This window comes from Chionomys nivalis, chromosome 25 (assembly GCF_950005125.1).
Source record: "Chionomys nivalis chromosome 25, mChiNiv1.1, whole genome shotgun sequence".
Lineage (NCBI taxonomy): Eukaryota > Metazoa > Chordata > Mammalia > Rodentia > Cricetidae > Chionomys > Chionomys nivalis.
In genome coordinates this window covers 20,864,061-20,882,752 of record NC_080110.1, presented here as the reverse complement: position 1 = coordinate 20,882,752, position 18,692 = coordinate 20,864,061, and the positions used below count along the sequence as shown (strand labels likewise).

Here is an 18,692-nt window from a genome sequence, read left to right as displayed (position 1 = left end):
TAAATGAAACATTGGTGCTCAGTGCTAACTGTGATGGGCTGATAATTACAGAATCTATGTTTTCCCATTCATAAAAGGCTTGAATCCTGACAACTGGATTCTACACACACACACACAAAAATGTATCCACTTCCCTTTAGGTTTTTGTTAGTACATACAACATAAAAAAAGAACTGGTACTTAATGGTCCATTAAAAGAAATTAGACTTTCAATTATATCTCAGATCCTGGTTTCAGTACTTATAAGGTACACATATCATGTATAAAACTTATGCCAAACAAATAGAATTATATTTGAAAATGTATTAACAGTCTTATTTACATAATATATCCTAGATAGATGAGAGCATTGTGAGGAATTAAAACAATGAGTTGATACCTAAATCAAACAAGCAGGTTTCAGTTTATTAGTAGCAATCATTCTCCAAAATGCAGATAATCTTTAATTTATAAAGATGAAAACATAAAGTTGATCATATCGATTTCAACCTATTTGTTAGCCTTCAAACATTAAACATTAAGAAACATGGTCAAATACATCACTATAACCAAGACACCATCAAATCAAAACTTCATGTTAAAATCAGCAAGTTATATAGCTATAGTGGAATCCAGTTTTAATACTTTTTCTACATTTTAGCTCTATAAAAATGTGTACTAAAGAAATACAACAATAAATATATAGTTATTTACAATTTTAAAGCAATGCTCTTAATAGTTAGGCAATATTAGGAATAGTCTAATTTTAACCTGATATTAGGATAAATCAAAGATGCCAGGCAGTGGTGGCACACACCTTTAATCCCAGCACTCAGGAGGAAGAGGTAGGTGGATCACTGTGAGTTCAAGGTCAGCCTGATCTGTTCCAGGACAGCTAGGGCTGTTACACAGAAAAACCCTGACTTGAGAAACCAAAAATAAAAAAAAAATAAATAAAAAACTTTCTAAAATATGCTTTAAATTTATTAGTGACTATTCAGTCATATAAAGTCAATATGGCTATCTTATTAAGAATGATATATAAAACTGATAGTAATAATTTTCTTCCAGCAAATAGCTAGATAAAACTTTTTTTGATTTAAAACATTGTGCATACTCTTTCTTCAGAAGGAAGTTGCAAATTCTAACAGTACTTCTTAACTCTTAACAGTGAATATGAGGAAGTGCATGGTCTATTTAAGAGTATCTCGTGTACATATTCTGGCATAACTGGCCAGTAAATTTCTGAATCGAAAGTATAAAAGTGTATTGAGGTGTGATTTTTTTAATTAATTTGAAATGTATATTATAGATGCTGTGTTGTATGTAAGTTCTTGACTCCTCTTGTTACACTTTGATCTTTACATATTAGGGCTAGTAAATCAGTGGGTATTTATACTAATTCCAATATTTACATAAATTATTCTCCATTAAAGTTAAAAAGTAAAAAAACAAAAATACACAAATGATATCTTTTTTCATTTTGCCATGCACATCACATCTAGTCACTGGTGGTTCAATGACTATAACTATTTGCTTTGTTTTATTTAATTTTATTTTATTGTGACCAAAGCATATTTTTAAAGTAATTTAAAGTCATAGACAACCTTGAAAATGTCTGGTTTTCATTAAATGTGAAATCTGACAACTGTGTTGCACACAACTGTTGTCCTTAGACAAACAGTGCATAAATTGAAATCTGCACTTACCTCGCTTCTCTACCTCCGAAGCTGTGGCTGACACTGGTTCTTGAAGCTTTGCAGAAATGCCAACATAATACTGCCATGAATGTCTAGAGCACTGGTTTTCCACCTGTGACCCTGCCATACAGTTCCTAGTGTTGTGATGACCCCCAACCATTAAATTTATTTTGTTGCATCTTCATAACTGTAATTTTTCTATAGTTATGAATCCTAGGGTGAATATTTTTGGAGATAGATGTTTGCCAAAGGTGTCTCAACTCACAGGTTGAGAACCACTGTTCTAGAGTCTAAGAAATGTTCTATATTATTCAACCTAAGTATGTTTTCTGAGTTATTTCACTGGAACATATGAACTATAATTTTTATACAACCTGATAACATTGGGAAAAATAATAATTCTCGAATTTTCTACAATATTTTAAAGAAATAATGACATATGATATTATAAATGCATAGGCCAATCCATTTTATATTTAGAGATGTCTTATTTGCTTAATATGATTCTTTTGGCTTGATTGTTAGGAAGTTTTATGATCATAAAATATGACAAGAACAAATTCCTCATTGGCATAGTTTAAGAGATGGAGTACCTGTGGAAGAAAACATTTAAGCTTTGATTCTAAGTGGTTCAATCTGAAGTCCGTCTGTTTTGCATTTCTGTTCCATCATCCCCATTGTGCACATGCTATTTTATTTTGATCATCTGATAGTCTCAGCAACGAAAGCAGTAGTTCTCTAAGTCCACATTCATTTTCCACTTTGGCAATCTGCGTGCTAGAGATTAGCATGGAGCCACTCTTCTCCATCCCAGAAAGTCATTTCCCGCTAATTTAGGAACATCTTTCTAGCCCTATGTCTGACAAACTGAGATTTAGTTAAAATAATGGTGATACCATACATAATCCTTCAAATACCCAATCAATGATATCTCAAGGATAAAATAGCTTCACTTCAGTAATATATTTAAGTAAATTATACTAGAAACATTGTTTAAAGAGAATACATACTATATATTAAATTCTTTCTTATATGTAAGTGGGAAACAAATCTACCCTTATTTTTATTGGAATTAACTAGATGAGATACAACTAGAATGTGATTTTTTTTTCATCCTGTCTTGTTATTGAGCCTTGTCACTTTAACAGCAGGTGTCATTGCCATCCCTATGATTCTCCTGCAGATGAAGTCACAGCAAAAGTCTCGTCCACTCCAGGGGAAAAGGAGGGACACAGCTTCCACAGGGATGCTAGGCTAACATGATTCAATGCATTTTCTAATTAAGTTTGAATGTCACTAGGATAGAAAGAAATTCCACGTTTATTGCAGCAACAAAGGTCCTGTCACTTAGTTAGCTTTTCCAGCCAGCTCAGTATTCATGTGTGTATTAGCAGAGTGTTGTTTTGTGTAGTTCAGAGAATGAATTTTGTTGAGTATGTGATTTGGAAATTTCATTTGCATTATGTCCTTAGGGGTTTTCTTTGTCTTAACAGCATGCAGCTTGACAGAAATACACTACCCAAAAAGGGACTAAGGTATATATTTCTCTCAGCACAATCACTGCCTCTTTCTGTTGTCGTGTAAACTCTGTGTGCTGTGTCTTTTCCCTATCTGTTTGCTGTGTAGCATCTGACTTGGAATATGAAGTCACTCTTAATCTTGATGCTTTCTCTGGCTGCAAGAGTGGTGATGCTTCTTAAGAAGGGATGCCAGTGAGTGCGGAGGTGTTGACTCAAGTGGATTCCATTAGGGATATCATGATTAGAAAATAAAAGGAACTTCTCTGAGGTGTTGCTCAGGAGGGGAGGGGCTAGTGGTAGGAGGCAGAGTCATTTCTCTCTTATTAAGATAAAATTGTTTCTCCAGGATTTTCTTTTTGGAAATATATGTTTGCCAAACCTCAAAACTGCAACTAGGAAGGTGACTCGGTTATAAAAATTCTTGCTAAGCAAGCGTGAGGACGTGAGTTCAAATCCCCAACACCCCCATAAAGAGCTGACCAGAGACCCATGGACAGTAATTCCATCGCTGACAGGAGTGGAGGAGACAGGAAAATCACTGGTTCGCAGCTTAGCTCAGGTTTGCTGAGACTAGAGCAATGGAATAAGACAGAAGACAATAGAGCACGATGCCTGATTTCTTCCTCTGACCTCCACATGCATGCAGACACACAACCCACACACATACACTATTGACATTAATACATGTACAGATGCCCATAGAACCTACATAGTGCCCCAAACCTACATAGTCTACACCTGTGACAAGTAAGGATGGAAGGCTGAAGTAGGCTATAAATGGAGTAAATACAAAAATTATCATCACAGGGCAGGTGTGGCAATTAAGGTATTATTTTACAGATTGTGTTTTATAAATACTCAATCCCAATTTCTGCTCTCCTGCTTTAAATTATTTGCCCATCAGTTTAAATCCAAGTTAATCTAATGTCATTTAGCAATTTCTAAATTGTTGTTCAGTTTAGAATAAAAATAAAATGAGAATTGAATTCATGGCCATGAACTTGTCTTACGCTCTATTTTTTTTTCTGAGAAAAAGATACAGAGAAAACAGCTAACTGGTACAGTGCTATGAGCTGACAGCAAGTGGCATTTTAACCAAAGAACTGAAGGAAAACCCTAGCTCTCAGTGTGTGTCTCACTTCCTGTGCTGTCCTGTGACTGTAACTGTGCCTCCCACTGCACCTCCCTTGACTTCTGGCCTACTGCAGTCTACCATGATGAATCACTGTTCTCACCTTCCCATGCCCTTTCCTCAACACAGTGGTTTGGGGTCCTTCTCTGTTAACTTGGCTGTCTCCTCATTGCTTATGACTTTCCAGTCCATATCTCGCAGAAGCATCATTTTCTCTGCACGTGCCTCTATTTATTTTTCCTGTGGGATCAAACAGATGGTGCCAAATCATCTGGAGGAACTGTGCGATTGTCGTTAGATCCGATCTGTTTGTGATTGCCGTGCAGTCTGAATAGTGAGCTCCCCTCGATTGTCTTCATGTCCTGATGTTACCTTGCCCTTGTAGATATGCTCAAGCGTCTCAGCTGTGCTGTTTTGCAGATACACCCCATCATCTCGGCAGGCCAACCAGGAAGAAGGCAAAGAGTGGCTACGTTCCCATTCCACTGGAGGGCTCCAGGATACTGGCAACCAGTCACCGCTGGTCTCCCCTTCTGCCATGTCGTCTTCAGCCACGGGAAAATACCACTTTTCCAACTTGGGTAAAATATTCTAAATCATCAAATCTCTTCTACCCCTTTCACAGCCCTGTCATGTGGAAATATGTTGGTGTGTTTCCATAAAGAGGGAGAGAGGCAGAGAAAGGGAGAGAGTGAGGGAACCTCAGCATGTTGCTTACAGTACACGGAATAATTTCCAAATAATGTATCACTTATTTTTTATGAGAAATGCTTAATGCTGAGAATATATTATAACTAGAATTTTGTCATTTGGTGAGCTAAATCTGAACTACACAAAACAGACCACTGTAAGTATCAGATGTGGGGACAAATCATGAAACACCTGACCTCAAGCCCAGCACGCTCTCCTTTCTATCCCAAGTCCTTATTGACATTCAGTAAGGCACCTTAGTTTATGTTGTTGCTGAACAAAATTAATGGTCTTTATGGAGACCATTCACAAATGAACAATTTGAACGTTTCAACTTTGAACCCCAAAGGACTCAAGGCTAAATCTGTCTTATTTCAGTTCTTCCCACTATAATTGCTAGAACTTTTAAGACATAGACAATAATCTTTTCCACAGTTGCCTGTGAGCTACTGAATGGTCTGAACATTAATACTTATTGCTACAGCTACACATAATGATGCTTCTTTGCCCCATAATGGCAAAAGATGTATATCTTCTTTTTAACTTGGTGCATAATTATGAAACAGTAAAAAGTCTAACACTGAAACATTTTTTTAAAATTGAAATATTTTTGTAGAATCTTAAGGATGTAAATCCTAACCACATGTAATAGAACACCTGAAATACTAATCCAAATCACCCCAAACACTGTAGACTTCCTAAATACCTCCTGTGTCCTATCAAGTTTTTATTAATTGATACTAATTATTTAGCTGAGTATTTATGATACTTTTTCTACACTTGATATTCTAAATAAATCCTTCTACTCCATTATTCCTAGATTAAATATAACACCTCCCTAATTTTTATTATCTAGCCTTGGGGCAGTCATTAAAACTTAGCTGAACAGATACTTAATAACTAGGTCACCCTCCAAAGAAAGATTGATATCATGAATGGGAAGGCCATGTAATACTTGAAGACTTAAGACACTGAAATGAAGCATTTTTAAAGAAAGCATATATCATACTATAAAAGAACAGCTGTCAATTTTACCTGCATTTAATTCAATATAATTTCAAACTAGTGGCTATATCATTTAACGTGAATGTAATTCAAAGTATCATCATATAAATATAGAATACATCTATGGGGCTGGAGAGAGGGCTCAGCCGTTAAAGTCCAGGCTCACAACCAAAAATATATGAATACAACTATGACATTTGAATTAAGGCTTCTCTACCAAGAATGTCAAATATTTGTATAGAGATATATTTTGAAGTTTGTAAAGTTTAAATTAATGTGTTACTTGAAGACAAGATGCCTATGGTTACAGGTGTTTAAAAATTGATGGTTTAAGATTATATTTTATTTACACAGTTTTTAAGAGTTCAAACACATCATGAAAGAATTGTGCTTCTACTGAGAACAGACCGTTTCTGTAGAACTTTAAGAACCTACTGTTTCTATTTACAGTTACCACGCAAGGACAAACCATGCTTTAGCAGTAATTGGTGCAGTATACTGAAAATGAAATAAAATTTAGGCAGTCTTATATTTTGATATTTGTTATCTTTGAATTTTAAAGTACTATTTCTAAATATTTTAAGTATTTACACATTTTTCATAGACGAAAGGAAAAGGCAGTTGGATAAAATGTGGAAGCTTTGTAGGTTGGGTAACCTCAACACTCCGCAGGGTGGAGTCAGGAGGAACAAGGGTCAATGTGAGAAAAATGAGTGGACTTAGGTGTATGTTCTACCTTGACTCATTTCTTATTTGGAACAGTGTCATAAATCCAATGATTAATATCTCACTAAAGAAGCAAGGGTGTGGACTGTCTTAAAGTTATTTAAAAGCCTGGCCCAGAAACTGATCAGATAGCTCAGTCACTAGTATACACATAAATCCCAGTCAGTTCTCCCTTGATTCCTGTTCTCCTAATCATCAGACATATAATATTAATAAAATCAATAGTTTTACTCTGTGATTTTGATTTAGGGCAAAGTCAGTCACCTCCTTTTATTAATAGATTGCCCTCTGTATTTCTCTTGTATTCAGAGATGGCTCTGAGACTCCTGCCTTTGTGCAGATCTTAAAGGTCATGTATTCTCTCATTATTTTCATCCCATTCTGAAAGTAATATTTGATTATTTTGCCAGGTTAGATGATTGAGTTAAACTTTGTTTAAAGCATCAGTATAACCACTATAATACTTTTTTGTATTCTATCACAAAACAAACAAAGCAAAACAACAACAATAAAAAAGTTTGTTGTTGGCTGAGGTTTCTGTTCCACCTGTTCCCACAGTCATTAAGTCCCAAAGAAATCACACAGAGGTCTACATTAATCATAAACCGATTGGCCCATTAGCTCAGACTACTTATTAACTCTTATAGCTTATATGAGCTCATTATTCTTGTCTATGTTAGCCACGTAGCATGGTACGTTATTTGCCGAGCAGTCACATCTTATATCTTCTATGGCTGCGTCACGACTGCAGACTAGGACTTTCTCTTCCTAGAATTCTTGTTGTCCCGGCTATACTTCCTGCCGGGCTACTGGCCAATCAGGATTTATTTAAAACATAAATGACAGGGTACAGGCCATTGTCTCACAGCACTTTGTGTTGCTTTTCTCCACTTTGGTCCTTTCCCCCCTGGTGGACAGTTTTGAAGTCAGATACGATGTTATGTTTCCCTTCCAGTTCAACTATAAAAACAGCAAACCTTTCATCAATACTATAACTGAACATTCTTGAGTATTGTTGGTATATTTCTAATGGAAAATAATCAATAGTCCTTGCAAATTCATCTATTTCCTGTAAAGTTTTTTTTTTTTAATTTCATTATAGTTAGCTTTCTTGTCAAACTATCTTGGACCACCATCTTGTAAATAATGTCATGGAGACTTATTTTTAATTATGAAAGCTTGGCCTTAGCTTAGGCTATTTCCAGACTAGTCCTTGTAACTAATTAACCCGTTTTTATTAATTTACATTTCATCACATGGCCTATTTATCTCTCCTCTGTACTGTATGTTCAACTTGTTTCACATTTCACTGGCCACTCCCCACCTCTCTTCTTCCCAGAGTTCTCTCTCTCCAGGAAATCCTGCCTGTTCTCTCCTGTCTACATATTGGCCATCAAGCTCTTTATTAAACCAGTCACAGTGACACATCTTCACAAAACGTAAACAAATATTCCACAACATTTCATCATTATTTTTATCAGGAGTTGGTAAAATGGTATATTTGGAAGTATACTTGTATTGATATGTCTATGTTCATTTTAGTAACCAAAAAAAAAACAGTTAACAAATGTCCTTTTAAGTGCTGGTATAAATATTAAAGTGATGCGCATGTAAATAGGATGAACGCTCTTTACAAGAGTCCTTTCATGATGTAGACACTGAACAGGTTAATGTATCCCTCCTCAGTATTTCAAGCAAGCATTCAAGTTCTGAATGACCTATTGCAAGCTTAATGCCTCTCATCAGAAACCACAGTGATCTAGAACTAATGGTCACTGCTATGGACTGAAAGAATGCCCCCCCAAAAATCTCATTCTGCTCCTCCCTCCATTCTGCTGTCTTTCTCTCCATCTCTTGGTCTCTCCTTCCTCTTTATCCCTCTGTCTCTGTTTCTCTTATTTTATCCTTTACTTCCTTATGTCCTTGAGTTATCTTCTTTCCTCCAGTTATATACTTTACAAATATGTAGTTTATTCCTTTTTGATTATATTTCTTCACTTGATTCTTTGTCTACATTTCATAACAGAGGGTTGTTTCTGTGTCATATTTCAGTTAACTTTGTGAAATATCAGGCATAGTTCCTTGTAAACAGTAGATAGACAGTTTTGCTTATTTCAGGGTTTAGCTTGCAATTTAACTCTCTCATGAGGACAAGTCATTGTATTAATATGTGTCATTTGTCAAAAATTAGAGCAGGTTTTAAAAACTCAAACCAATTCAATTCAGCATAGCTGATATGGTTCTCCTGTGTTCTAAGAGTGCTCAGCAGTTTCTTTATAGCTTTTAGCAGTTTCCTTTATAGACTCTGGATTGTTTCTTATATAGCAATAACAAATTTACTTTTCTTAAATGGGAGGAATTCAATACGACAAAGTCATATGGCTGTTTCCCAATTTTTGCCTCAATCCTATACCAAGTTTCAAAATGTGGTGTTTTCTGATTGAATTGTTTACTTAATCAGCCGTATCTGTTTTTTTTTTCTTTTTTAGGTTGATGATTATCACTTGATCTAAATCACAGGCTACTATAAGAGCTATAAGGCAGAGCTATAACTGACAGAATCTTATTTGAAACTGTGCACTTAAGATACTTCTTTGAAATATGTTTGTCTTGACAACCTCCTTCTGATATTTTCATCTCAGACTCAGCAGAAAATGGCTTTTTTATGATTCTCTTTCTAAAAGACTAGACACCATATGTACTTTATTTAAAGAAAATGCTTTTTATTCTTCTTTATGACCTTGTTCTAATAAACTCACATCAATATAGTTTATTTTGCCTGAAAATACCGACAGAGCGCTTCCTGCGGAGATTAGAGTTTTCTTTTCATATTTTACTTTCTTTTCCATTATGCTCTTCCTATTAAAGTGATGATTATTCTCTAGAAAAGAATCCTGTTGCCTTAGCAGAGCCAGTGTTTTCTTTATCACTTGCCAGAAAATATTCATTATTTTATGTCATTATATCTTTAGCACAACAGCCAAGGTGACTTGTTGGTGGTGATTTCTGTTGCCTTAGAAATTGGCAAGATTATTACCATGAGAGTGCGTGAGGCGGAAGACTCACACTTCCTGTTACTGATAGTTCTCAGGTGGAACCTCCACCTCCCTAAAATTGAGATTGTAACGTGTATATACTTTTACAAGAATTGGCAGTGTGTTTACTTTATTTTAGCCCATTATCTTCGTTGCCCAAATCCCTGAGCCTCCGCTCCTTGTTTTCCAGTGAGTCCCACCAACCTGTCTCAATTTAACCTTCCTGGACCCAGTATGATGCGTTCCAACAGCATTCCCGCCCAAGACTCCTCCTTCGACCTCTATGATGATGCCCAGCTTTGTGGGAGCGCCACATCTCTGGAGGAAAGGCCACGTGCTATCAGCCACTCAGGTTCATTCAGAGACAGCTTGGAGGAAGGTAATGAGGAGGGGAATGAGGGAAGATAGGAATAAGGCTATTTCATGTAAGTCTGAACGGAAGCGTGTTTCATCATCCATAGCATAAGGATACTCAAGGAGGAGAAAAATCAATGGGCTAATTCTCACTTTAGGTTTGCTAAAGCTTGAAGATACTTTACTATTTCTTTATATATTATGAAGTGTGTCAGTTTCTTTTTAAAAATTAATGCTTGACTATAGAATGGTTTGGGTAAATCTAATGCTCTCCTATAGATAGACATAGGGCTTTAGGGAACCTTGACATATGTGTCATATATTAAAACAAACATTTTAGTTGAAACTTTTATTAAAGAGCTATAAAGATATGTAAGTCATAAAAGAATTATTTTATGTTGCTAATTTTTATTCTCAGGTTTATGTGATATTAGCTACTGTACCATTTTAGAATTTATATTCTACCTGCATTTTCCAATACAGGTCATATTTTTTCCAACTATAATAAAATGTATACCTTGCCTCATAAATATCATTTTGTTATACAATTTCTCATGCATGTTCTACATAAGTCCATGCAAAAATCTCAGGAAGCTAAATACATGCTCAAGTGTACATATTTTCCCTTGTGTACGTATTACAAAAAAAAAAAACTTAACTCTAAGAAATTTTCCTTTAATTTAATGAAACATTTTTAATTACCCATGAAGAAGGCATATGATATGTACATCATAAACCATGTCAGTTAAGGATAAAACCAAACTAAGCATAGAAATCCAAAGTAACTAAAGGAAAATCAAACATAAAAGCCGCCATTTAATAATCACGCATAACACAGAACCTCTAAACTTGAAAGACCTGAGAAGATAAACATTTAGCCATCAGTTATTCATAGGCTGAACTCAGGGAAGTTTCTTAGCTTTGTAAGCTCTAGTTTCTGTCCCATTCACTTTGTACACTTCTCATGTAGATGACATGGGCCTAAGTGTAGCTCTTCCTTCTTCTTTGTCCAATGTATCTTCTTGTGTAATGTATCTATCTTATGACTTCAGGTCACTACTTAAATATATTGTACTAGCACTATATTGGCAGGCCTTTTCCATTGCCTTTGAGAATAATAAACAAACCGTTGATTTCCCTGTTACAAATGGTGACCAGCTAATGGTGCAGCAAAGTTCAAAATCTCTAATCTGAAATGTTAGGCCCTTGTCTTTATGAAGTGATAGTGTCACGTGCTTGTGCAGAAACCTCTTAAGCCTTCTGTACTCTGCTAAACATGTGGATAGCTCTCTAGAGTGCCTCGTGTACAAGTAGGATGATGCTCATTGCTGGGAAATTTGGCATCCAGTGTATGGCATTTAAATAATATGAATTGCTTAGAGCTAGCCTTACTGGGCAAAATGAACTCTCCTATACCCATGCATTGAATGCTAATCCTTTAGGGCCTGCTTAAATTGTGATCTAGAATGAAGGCACTCTTGAACTGGATTGAATACTTGCTCAATGCCCACACTGACAGATGAGAAAACAAAATCACAAGCTATGAAGTCATAGGCCAACAACAACAACAGAAAAGTGTCAAGAAGAGAATGAGAGTGGGCTTTTCTGAGCCATTGTCCGTCTTCCTTCTGGTACCCCAGGATAACTCTAGTCATTTTTCTCAGCATCACTAAAAAGTTATATAAACATTGAAAGAATGGGTCTTTTCAGATGATAAATGACTCAAGGAGTAATGATTTATACATTTGATGAAGTAATAGCATTTCTCAAGTCCTAGAAGTATTTTTTCCCTTTTCACAAACATTTATATCCTAATACACACTTCTAAAGTAACTCTTCTAGCGCCGAGGAGTTGGACCATGGGTAAGAATATTGGCTTTGCAAGCCCGGTGGCCTAAGTTGAAACCCCAATACCCATGTAAAAAGCCAACTGTTGTGCACACATGTAAGCTTAGCACTGGGAGACAGAGACAGGAAGATTCCCAGAACTCCCTGAAGGAGCCAACTAGTCAAAAACAGCAAGTTTCGCTTCAGCAGGGGCTCCTTCTCATAACATGAGGAGGAGAGTGACAGAGGAAGCAACTGACACCCTGTACTGGTCACTAGCATACATGCTTGAGCAAGTGTTGATCTTATGTGTACTTATTACCAAGGCCACACACATGCATACACTCACACACACACACACACATGCTCACGCACACACACACACATCAAAACTAAAAATGAAAAGATGCTTCTTCTTGCTCTCTCTCAAGCTTCATCCTGTTATTTCACCCGGGTTGACACTATCCCAGGTAGCTTCCAGAGCCCTCTGCAAACCAGCTTAGAGGCATAGCCCTCTGCCCTTAAATTACCCAATGATCTCAATAGACTGTGGATTCCTCTCTTGTAGATGTTGTTTTCATTATGCCTTTTGGCTTCATTTTGGACAGTCAGGGTTGTATCCCATGTATGTGTGACCCCAGAATCTTGCAATGGTGTCAGACATTATGTCTTCAGCTAATGTTTATTTATTTAAGGGATGAATTAAAGGCAGCGAACAAGACTGTTCCATATGGAAAAAAGGAAGAACTTACATACAAATATAATAAGTATAATTTTACCCATCTTTTCAGTTTAATGCATTGTAAGTCCCGAGGTAATGACTTATCTTCAATTGTGATGACAGTGTATTTGATTTATATCAATGAACCTGAATGAAATTTTCACCGTCATCTTTATCTTGAAGTGGGAATGTTTTTACATCACTGAAATTCATAAAGAATTGATTCCCCCATTTCAAATAACGCCATCAATTCATCACAGAAAGGAAATACCAAATTGAATCAAGTACTTACTTCCTTGAAAATAGTTAGAGAAAAATTCTGAACCTGAATCTGTATGTTAGGAGAACGAAATTCAGTAAAGGAGATCTGAAAGTCTTTAAGGAGATGTTAGCTTTCTGTTCATCTTATACGGGAATTTTCTGCAGCTTCCAATGTACACATTCTCTCTGTAACCTGGTGACTACTGCTAGTGTGTAAATGACCTTGGAACATTAAGTAATTGAATCTCTAGAAGTTTCCCAGTCAACTATTTGCATAACCAGGTCCTTTTCTGTGGTTATTTTACATCTCTAGCCAACTGATCTTTATACGTTCAGTAGATGTCTGATTTTACATGTGGACTTCACTGCTTTAACCATGTTCTTGTTTTTTCCAGTCCATGGCTCTTCCCTGTCATTGGTCTCTAGCACATCTTCTCTTTACTCTACGGTAAGTTTGGTCCTTTTTTTTCTGTCTTTGCCATGCACGGACAACCATATATTTGAATAAAATTTCCATTATGATTTAAGAACAAGTGGATCATGGGTTTAGGGGAAAAAAACAGACGGTCTACACTAGGGTCTAACAGCTCTTCCTATAATAATAATCATCTTCTCTACACAATTTAATATCATAAGTGAGGGTTCTAAGTTACTATTGATCGTTTGCAGTGCATCTAGAGACTGCTTGTCTCATCTCAATCACCATTTGAATGAGCAAGTGTGCTTATAAGGTACTCATTTACATAATACAAGTTTTATGCTTATCCAGGCAGTGGGACACGCCTTTAATCCCAGCACTTGGGAGGCAGAGGCAGGCAGATCTCTGTGAGTTCGAGGCCAGCCTGGTCTCAAGAGCTGGTTCCAGGACTGGCTCCAAAGCAACACAGAGAAACCCTGTCTCAAAAAAACAAACAACAACAACAAAAAAAACTAAAAAGACTGAATTAGCATAAAAAGGCACATTGTGTTGTTTTAACACATAATGCATAATACTGAACCTTCTTAATAGGCAGAGTTGAGGCATGCTAATTAAAATAACAAGAGGATAAATTTTATAAACTATTTAACTTGACTTGTCAAATTTATTCCTATATTCTCCTATCTCTCTACTCTTTTCTATCTCCCTACCCTCCTGCCCAGAAGCCCTCTTTCTTACTAATCCTTCTTTCCCATTCATGCCTATTCATTTTGTTTCGTGATCTACTGAGTTTAACCATGGCAATCTATGTGACCATGGGTTTGGAGCTATCACTTGAAGCCTGGTAGACTTAGCAGTACATACACACTAAATAGAATCTTCCTCCAGAATCTATCAGTAGCCAAGAGTTCAGCAATAAAGGGTTTTAAACAATAGAATGATAGGGATGGGAAGGCAAACTATGACAGTAAGAAAGCTTAGGTGAGAAATAGTTTGTTCAAAGCATTATATGGGGCCTAGAGAGACGACATGATGGTTCAGAAACACTTGATGCTCTTGCAGAAGACCTGAGTTAAATTCCCAGTATCCACATGGTGGTTCGAAATTCCAGGGGATCTGACACCCTCTTCTACCTACATGGCAGAAACCACTTGTGGACATGCTTTTCACACTATGAACTGAAACAGCCATTTATAATTAACATTATACTATCCTAGGGATGCTAGGGGACGAATGAATAGATTTTCATTCTAACCTGATTCGGTTAGCAATAACTATATATGTCATGGGCTGTTCCTTCCCCAGTCAAGAGCTGACTTCCACCCCTAAGAGGTCTTTGCAAACTGGAAGTCACAGGTCTATTGTCATCTACCAAGAAGTCACCTCTAGAAACTTAAAATCTGTGTGCTCATTTTTAAGATCCAAACCCACTGTACAATCTGTGGATTTTGTCAAAACAATGTAAATTTATGAATTCTGTGTTTTTTTTTTTTTTTTTAAGGCCAGATACAGTGGTGCATGCCTTTAGTTTCAGCACTCAGGAGGCAGAGCCAGGTAGATCTCTCCGAATTCAAGGCTTGTCTGGCCTACATAGCAAGTTTCAGGACAACTAAGGCTAAATAGAGAGACCCTATCTCAATAATAGTGATAATAATGGAAATATCCAGCGACTCTTAGATGAATCTTTCCTGTAATGTCACAGGCATTTAGATAAACCACCACCTCTGCCACCTCCTCTTTTCTCCCTTACATTGAAGTTGTTTGTGTTGCTGATAATCATTGTATTTCTTAATACTTATATCTGCTAAAATACAAAACAAAGGGTAGCATAGAGGGATGTTAGATTATCAATTTTTAATATGTTGATTCTTTTAATTTTTATATGTATGATACTGTTAAAACTTTTACATTGTTGATTCCTGCAGTATAATTTTTCAGTGGTAAAATATGACATTTTTATTGATTCCATTCTGTGTTTCTATTCTAATTTCCACTGAGTTCATGGGAAGAAGGTCCATGCTTCGCCCTTGCATGTGTCCTTCACAAACTGTTTAACACAAAAGCAATGCTAGGAAGTGATTGTTAAAATAAACTTAACTGGCTTGAGAAATACAGAAATCAATTGGTATTTTTACTTAGGTGGAATACTTTATGTTATTTACTGTTCTTCAGTATGCTAGTCTTGCTCTAACAAACTCACTAAAAATATGCGATCAAACCTCACCATAATATCATTAATCCCAGATCTAAGCCACTGGGGGAAGATAGGTTATTATGCTTGTCTCATTGCTCCATTTTTATGATAATGGGTATTACTGGTAAAAACAACCATGGAATATGAAAAGAAGGCAAGGATTAAAGAGAAAAAAAGTCTTGAAAAGTCAGCTATGAGAAGATTCATGCCATACAGTGCATTAATATCTAACTAACCCCTGTAACTTGGAGTTATTTTAATGAAAATATGATGTGATGATCATATTTTCTTTCATCTAAATAAAGTAGATTTTTTTAAAAAAATCACATCAATTATTTATTGAGTCTTTATAATTTTAATGCAATCTGAATAAGTCTAAAGGCAAAATGCAACCATAATAAACCAAATGAATGTATAAAGTATTATGTAGTCAAAGAAAATCATGAATAAGGCTTAATCAAGTTAATGACTGGACATCCTTTGCTTGTACTGCACATCTGAATACCAAACCACATTTAATAACTTTATATTACTAGAACTTAAAAAAGGAATATGTTGAAGGCTAAAATTGAGTTTTAAAAATGACCAAGGCAAATATAAACATTGTCTTTAAATACAAAATTTACATATGAAGACCATAAAAGTCTTTATAGTTAGCACACAGCAGATATCTTAACATACATCTTGACACATTTCAGAGGTAGATTTTTTTAAAGAGCATGAAATTCAGTTTCAAAGAAATGCTGATGAATAAAATATACCTAGGCATTTGTGCTATTTGCATTTTGTATGTATGTTTGTATGCGTGCGTATGTATATGTGCATGTCTGTGTGTGCCTCTGTGTGTGCGTGTGTTTTCTTGCTTCTAGAAAAGAGACCAAAACCATGTATTAAGTCATTACAAAATGTCCCCAAAGCAGCTACAGGTGACGAGACTGTTTTGTAGCCTTTTTCAGCAAATGACAGCCGGCAGAGAGTCATTTTGTTCAGCAACATTACACATCCTCCAGTTCTCCCCAGATTGCGGCAGGTTCCCAAATGGGATGGCACAGATAGTTCATTTGCTGTAGTTTCATAGCCCCAGCGTGCAGATGGAAAAAAGACCTGGGAGTTTCTGCATAGAAGCACAAAACATTCGGCCATCTTGTACAGCAGTTCTCATTCCCGCCAGCTGCACAGCTGATGTTATTTGGCCGTCTTATTTGTTGCCACTTTAAAACAAAGTATCTTGTTGTTTAGCTGATGTGTCTGCCGATCAGCTTAATAGTCACTAAGGAAAAGAAAGCAAGTAGGAATTAGTATCCTCTACTTCTGTTATTAACAATAATGGCCAGCATTTTCCCTTCAACTCCATTTGTCATTTTCATAATACATAAATCAGAAGACAAACTTTTGTCTAAATCTTAGCTAAAGATTTATATAATTTTATGGAGTCTGATATATAAAACAACATTTCATGTTCCCACACATCCATATATTTAGAGTATAAGTTTATAATGAGTTTTTGTGGTCTCTGTAGATCATAAACTGTTTCATTGCCTTGAGGCGTGTTATGAATCTATTACCTCTAGTTTAAAGTACTTTGCATCATACGTAACTGTCCATTTTGTTTCTATAGTATGCAGTTTTATTATATTACATTACATCATAAAAGTTGTAAATACATGTTTAAATAGCTTATTCATTTATACATATAGAATAAGTTGACCTTAATTTTTAAATTAAAATCTCTATTTATTTTTACAGGCTGAAGAAAAGGCTCATTCAGAGGTAAAATTCTCTAGCGTTTTATTATTTACTAACCAGCTTTACTTTAGGATGAAATCAGTGTTATTGCCACTAGAGGGCGCTTGATGCAGCAGCATAACTATAGGACTTCTAGAAGTTTATCTGTGGTTTCAGAGGTTGACTCAGGGAAAATGAAAGTAAATTCTAGCAGTGAACTTTCCTGTCATATTCTGTCCGCTATGTCGTTCCAGATAACGACGCATGCGTTATCTATAGTAGCTGGCACTCATTCATTCATTCATTAGTGAATTGAGTTTTAAAATAGAACATATCACTGTCCTTTTCTCACGGCCTGATACACTCTGTTTAGGATTAATGAAACTGTACAAGGCGCAGGACCTTCTCCACACAAGGATCACATCCTATGCCACCTCTAGAATTACCTTTTCCTGTACGGGGATACATTTCACAAATACGTCTGGCTTGCTTGCAATCATGTACAGAATCAAACTTCTCTTTGGAGAAAAGGTTAAAAGAAATTAAAAAAAAAGATTTCTAGGCTATGAGAGCAGTGAGAGTTAATTAAGACTTTATTCATGGAGGCTGAAGAAATGACTCAGCCTGGAAAAGCATGCTGCCCTTGCCGAAGGCCTCAGTACCCTGCTCTAGAGACTCACAAACATCTGTAGCTCTAGCTCTCAGGGATGTAGCTTCTTCTTCTGACTTCTGACGGAACTCCAAATCACATGCACATCCATGGGCACACATACAAGCACACAACTTAAAAGTAAATCTTAAACTTTCTCCGGGGCATAGTACCAATTCTCATAGGTTTACACTGATGCTGATAAGAAAAACACCTCGAAAATGACCTTGCGGAGCACATCATTCTGACTGAGCTCATTTCATAAATGTTTAGATTTAAAATTTGCTCCAAAATATGTTCAAAACTACTTAGAGTACATATTGATCACACACACACACACACACACACACAGAGTTTTTTTAACTGAAACTATCTTTTTACATCACATAGACATGGCAAGACTTGTAGTGTTGGTCATGAAACAGTTACTGAGGTTTGGAAATTCAGCAGTGTCTCTCTGCCTTTGTAGTAGCTATCCAATTCTTTTGTTATGATGCTCAGAGGAGGTCATGGGCTTTCAAAAAGGTACCATACATTGCTTTATAGTTTTCTGGGCTACATGCTACAGGAACTAGAATTATATAATAAAGGTGTAAGGTGAGAAAGCCTATTTCTGTCTGTATTTGTCTGAAAGATAAAAGAGGCTTTGCTTCCTGGGGTTAAATGCATCATTATAGGAAAGTAACACATATGTTCATTGGGACTGAAGTAGATCTTCATTTTAAAAATAGGAAATAACAGAAAACAGTACTTGGC

General features: G+C 36.1%; 1 protein-coding gene across 5 annotated transcripts in view; it reads left to right on the top strand.

The window, feature by feature from the left end:
* The window catches only part of Nav3 (neuron navigator 3), a 686,168-nt gene that overhangs the window by 611,663 nt on the left and 55,813 nt on the right, over positions 1-18,692 (top strand). For 4 of the 5 annotated variants that reach the window (XM_057757535.1, XM_057757536.1, XM_057757533.1 and 1 more), the window contains 5 exons: positions 3,173-3,214; positions 4,752-4,912; positions 9,978-10,166; positions 13,346-13,398; positions 17,309-17,332. In XM_057757535.1, coding sequence (XP_057613518.1) covers positions 3,173-3,214; positions 4,752-4,912; positions 9,978-10,166; positions 13,346-13,398; positions 17,309-17,332 — 469 coding nt within the window. The remainder of the gene's footprint in view (positions 1-3,172; positions 3,215-4,751; positions 4,913-9,977; positions 10,167-13,345; positions 13,399-17,308; positions 17,333-18,692) is intronic. The other variant, XM_057757534.1, reaches the window with a different exon arrangement.